Below are 3,923 nucleotides of genomic sequence, written 5' to 3'. Positions count from 1 at the left end.
AGTAAGAAGAATTGCTTGGTAATCTGCGTTGTCAGGTGTATGAGGACAGAAGAGGATGTGTAAGGAATAGGCCAGACTATTCGGTGTATTTATTAGGTAAAGGGAAAATGAACCGTAACCAGAGAGAAGGATCCAATGTACTACTGACTGTCCAGTCAAAAGACCCCATAACTCTCTAGCGGTAGTATCTCAATGGGTGGCTGGTGCCACGGCCAACCTCTGTGTCATAGAGTGGAGAGATCAATGAGTGGGAAAAAGGTAAGGGTGTCCTTATGACGTGGGTGAGGTCCTTACTATGTCAACATGAATTATTATTATTATTATTATTATTATTATTATTATTATTATTATTATTATTATTACTTGCTAAGCTACAACACTAGTTGGAAAAGCAGGATGCCATAAGCCCAGGGTCCGCCTAGGGAAAATAGCTTTTCTTTATAAACTTTAAAAACTTTAACAGAACACGAGGAAAAAAATCAGATGGAATAGTGTGCCCGAGTGTACCCTCAAGCAAGAGAACTCTAACCCAAGACAGTGGAAGACCATGTTTCCTAATGGTATAGTTACTCATCTTTAATTCTAAAATCACCGTCATCTGCCTACTTCTTATCAGTTTCAAATGCTAAAATGTCCTAAGGTTGGCAAGCAAGTACACTGATTAGAAACGTTCCTGCCTGGCGGTCCGTTGGACGGGAGTTCGAGATCCACTCAAACTCGATAGCATGAAATACTGCCTGCAACCTCACCACATTTGCGAGTTAAGGATTGGGATTTGAGGGATCATATAGGTCTACATGCTGACTCATGAGCAGACATTTCCTCACCATCCCAGGTCCTAGCTTGGGTGGAGAGGGGTCTTTGGCGCTGACCTTATGTATATTTGGCCAATCTCTAGGGCATTGTCCTGTCCCTTGCCTTAGTCATTCATGATGGCCTTTAAATCTATAATCTGTTCCTGTATTATCTCCATAGATAAAATTTCCTTCAGCTGTTATCTGTTCATCTCAAACATTTTATTTACTATCAGATTATTCCTTGTTATATCATAATATGCTATTTTCTCCATCAGTTATTTCTTAATTATCTCAAATACTAATTTTCATGTCGGCTATTACCCAAAGATTTTAATTACCCCAAGTTAACTCATTTGTTCCCAATTATTCAAAACAGCCTTTTTTTTTCCCCCTCCCCCCCTCAAAAAAATCCTATAGTTGAATCTGTATTCTCCAATATATCCAGATTTCTTATATTTGAATCTATATTTTCTAATGTCCCCAGATTTCCTATTGTTGAATCTGTATTCTCTAATATCCCCAGATTTCCTATAGTTGAATCTGTATTCTCTAATATCCCCAGATTTCCTATAGTTGAATCTGTATTCTCTAATATCCCCAGATTTCCTATAGTTGAATCTGTATTCTCTAATATCCCCAGATTTCCTATAGTTGAATCTGTATTCTCTAATATCCCCAGATTTACTATAGTTGAATCTGTATTCTCTAATATCCCCAGATTTCTTATATTTGAATCTGTATTCTCTAATATCCCCAGATTTCCTATAGTTGAATCTGTATTCAATAACATTCCCAGATTTCGTATCGTTGAATCTGTATTCTCTAATATCCCCAGATTTACTATAGTTGAATCTGTATTCTCTAATATCCCCAGATTTCTTATATTTGAATCTGTATTCTTTAATATCCACAGATTTCCTATAGTTGACTCTGTATTCTCTAATATCCCCAGATTTCCTATAGTTGAATCTGTATTCTCTAATATATCAGATTTACTATAGTTGAATCTGTATTCTCTAATATCCCCAGATTTCTTATATTTGAATCTGTATTCTCTAATATCCCCAGATTTCTTATATTTGAGTCTGCATTCTGTTATATCCCCAGATTTCCTATAGTTGAATCTGTATTCTCTAATATCCCCAGATTTCCTCTAGTTGAATCTGTATTCTCCAATATCCCCAGATTTCCTATAGTTGAATCTGTATTCTCTAATATCCCCAGATTTCCTCTTGTTGAATCGGTATTCTCTAATATCCCCAGATTTCCTCTTGTTGAATCTGTATTCTCTAATATCCCCAGATTTTCTCTAGTTGAATCTGTATTCTCTAATATCCCCAGATTTCCTATTTTTGAATCTGTATTCTCCAATATCCCCAGATTTCCTCTAGTTGAATCTGTATTCTCTAATATCCCCAGATTTCCTCTAGTTGAGTCTGTATTCTCCGATATCCCCAGATTTCCTATAGTTGAATCTGTATTCTCTAATATCCCCAGATTTCCTCTAGTTGAATCTGTATTCTCTAATATCCCCAGATTTCCTATAGTTGAATCTGTATTCTCCAATATCCCCAGATTTCCTCTTGTTGAATCTGTATTCTCTAATATCCCCAGATTTCCTCTTGTTGAATCTGTATTCTCCAATATCCCCAGATTTCCTCTTGTTGAATCTGTATTCTCTAATATCCCCAGATTTCCTCTTGTTGAATCTGTATTCTCTAATATCCCCAGATTTCCTATAGTTGAATCTGTATTCTCTAATATCCCCAGATTTCCTCTAGTTGAATCTGTATTCTCTAATATCCCCAGATTTCCTATAGTTGAATCTGTATTCTCTAATATCCCCAGATTTCCTATAGTTGAATCTGTATTCTCTAATATTGCCAGATTTCCTATAGTTGAATCTGTATTCTCTAATATCCCCAGATTTCCTCTTGTTGAATCTGTATTCTCTAATATCCCCAGATTTCCTCTTGTTGAATCTGTATTCTCTAATATCCCCAGATTTCCTCTTGTTGAATCTGTATTCTCTAATATCCCCAGATTTCCTCTTGTTGAATCTGTATTCTCTAATATCCCCAGATTTTCTCTAGTTGAATCTGTATTCTCTAATATCCCCAGATTTCCTCTAGTTGAATCTGTATTCTCTAATATCCCCAGATTTCCTATAGTTGAATCTGTATTCTCCAATATCCCCAGATTTCCTCTAGTTGAATCTGTATTCTCTAATATCCCCAGATTTCCTCTAGTTGAATCTGTATTCTCTGATATCCCCAGATTTCCTCTAGTTGAATCTGTGTTCTCTGGTATCCCCAGATTTCCTCTAGTTGAATCTTTATTCTCTAATATCCCCAGATTTCCTCTTGTTGAATCTGTATTCTCTAATATCCCCAGATTTCCTCTAGTTGAATCTTTATTCTCTAATATCCCCAGATTTCCTCTTGTTGAATCTGTATTCTCTAATATCCCCAGATTTCCTCTAGTTGAATCTGTATTCTCTAATATCCCCAGATTTCCTATAGTTGAATCTTTATTCTCTAATATCCCCAGATTTCCTCTAGTTGAGTCTGTATTCTCTGATATCCCCAGATTTCCTCTAGTTGAATCTGTGTTCTCTGGTATCCCCAGATTTCCTCTAGTTGAATCTGTGTTCTCTGGTATCCCCAGATTTCCTCTAGTTGAATCTGCATTCTCTAATATCCCCAGATTTCCTCTAGTTGAGTCTGTATTCTCTGATATCCCCAGATTTCCTCTAGTTGAATCTGTGTTCTCTGGTATCCCCAGATTTCCTATAGTTGAATCTGTATTCTCTAATATCCCCAGATTTCCTCTAGTTGAGTCTGTATTCTCTGATATCCCCAGATTTCCTCTAGTTGAATATGTGTTTTCTGGTATCCCCAGATTTCCTATAGTTGAATCTGTATTCTTTAATATCCCCAGATTTCCTCTAGTTGAGTCTGTGTTCTCTGGTATCCCCAGATTTCCTCTAGTTGAGTCTGTATTCTCTGATATCCCCAGATTTCCTCTAGTTGAGTCTGTGTTCTCTGGTATCCCCAGATTTCCTCTAGTTGAGTCTGTATTCTCTGATATCCCCAGATTTCCTCTAGTTGAGTCTGTGTTCTCTGG

At 36.7% G+C, this 3,923-nt stretch overlaps 1 protein-coding gene across 1 annotated transcript; it reads left to right on the top strand.

The window, feature by feature from the left end:
* Positions 1-272: 272 nt before the first annotated feature.
* LOC137660108 (uncharacterized) lies at positions 273-3,670 on the top strand. The gene is made up of 5 exons (XM_068394824.1): positions 273-277; positions 1,477-1,690; positions 1,882-2,231; positions 3,036-3,571; positions 3,660-3,670. Exons 1-5 carry the CDS (start codon positions 273-275, stop codon positions 3,668-3,670), a joined length of 1,116 nt encoding a protein of 371 aa, XP_068250925.1.
* The last annotated feature ends 253 nt before the right edge of the window (positions 3,671-3,923 follow it).

The sequence above is a fragment of the Palaemon carinicauda genome, chromosome 20 (genome assembly GCF_036898095.1).
Source record: "Palaemon carinicauda isolate YSFRI2023 chromosome 20, ASM3689809v2, whole genome shotgun sequence".
Lineage (NCBI taxonomy): Eukaryota > Metazoa > Arthropoda > Malacostraca > Decapoda > Palaemonidae > Palaemon > Palaemon carinicauda.
The sequence above is the reverse complement of the archived record's forward strand: the minus strand, read 5'-3'. Positions and strand labels throughout refer to the sequence as shown.

Bases quoted from the DNA above. Each gene is read 5' to 3' on its own strand.
- LOC137660108 (XM_068394824.1), top strand. The intron at 1,691-1,881 runs GTATTCTTTAAT...CTTATATTTGAG, and splicing joins GATTTCTTATATTTGAATCT to TCTGCATTCTGTTATATCCC. The intron at 2,232-3,035 runs GTCTGTATTCTC...TAATATCCCCAG, and splicing joins CCCAGATTTCCTCTAGTTGA to ATTTCCTCTAGTTGAATCTG.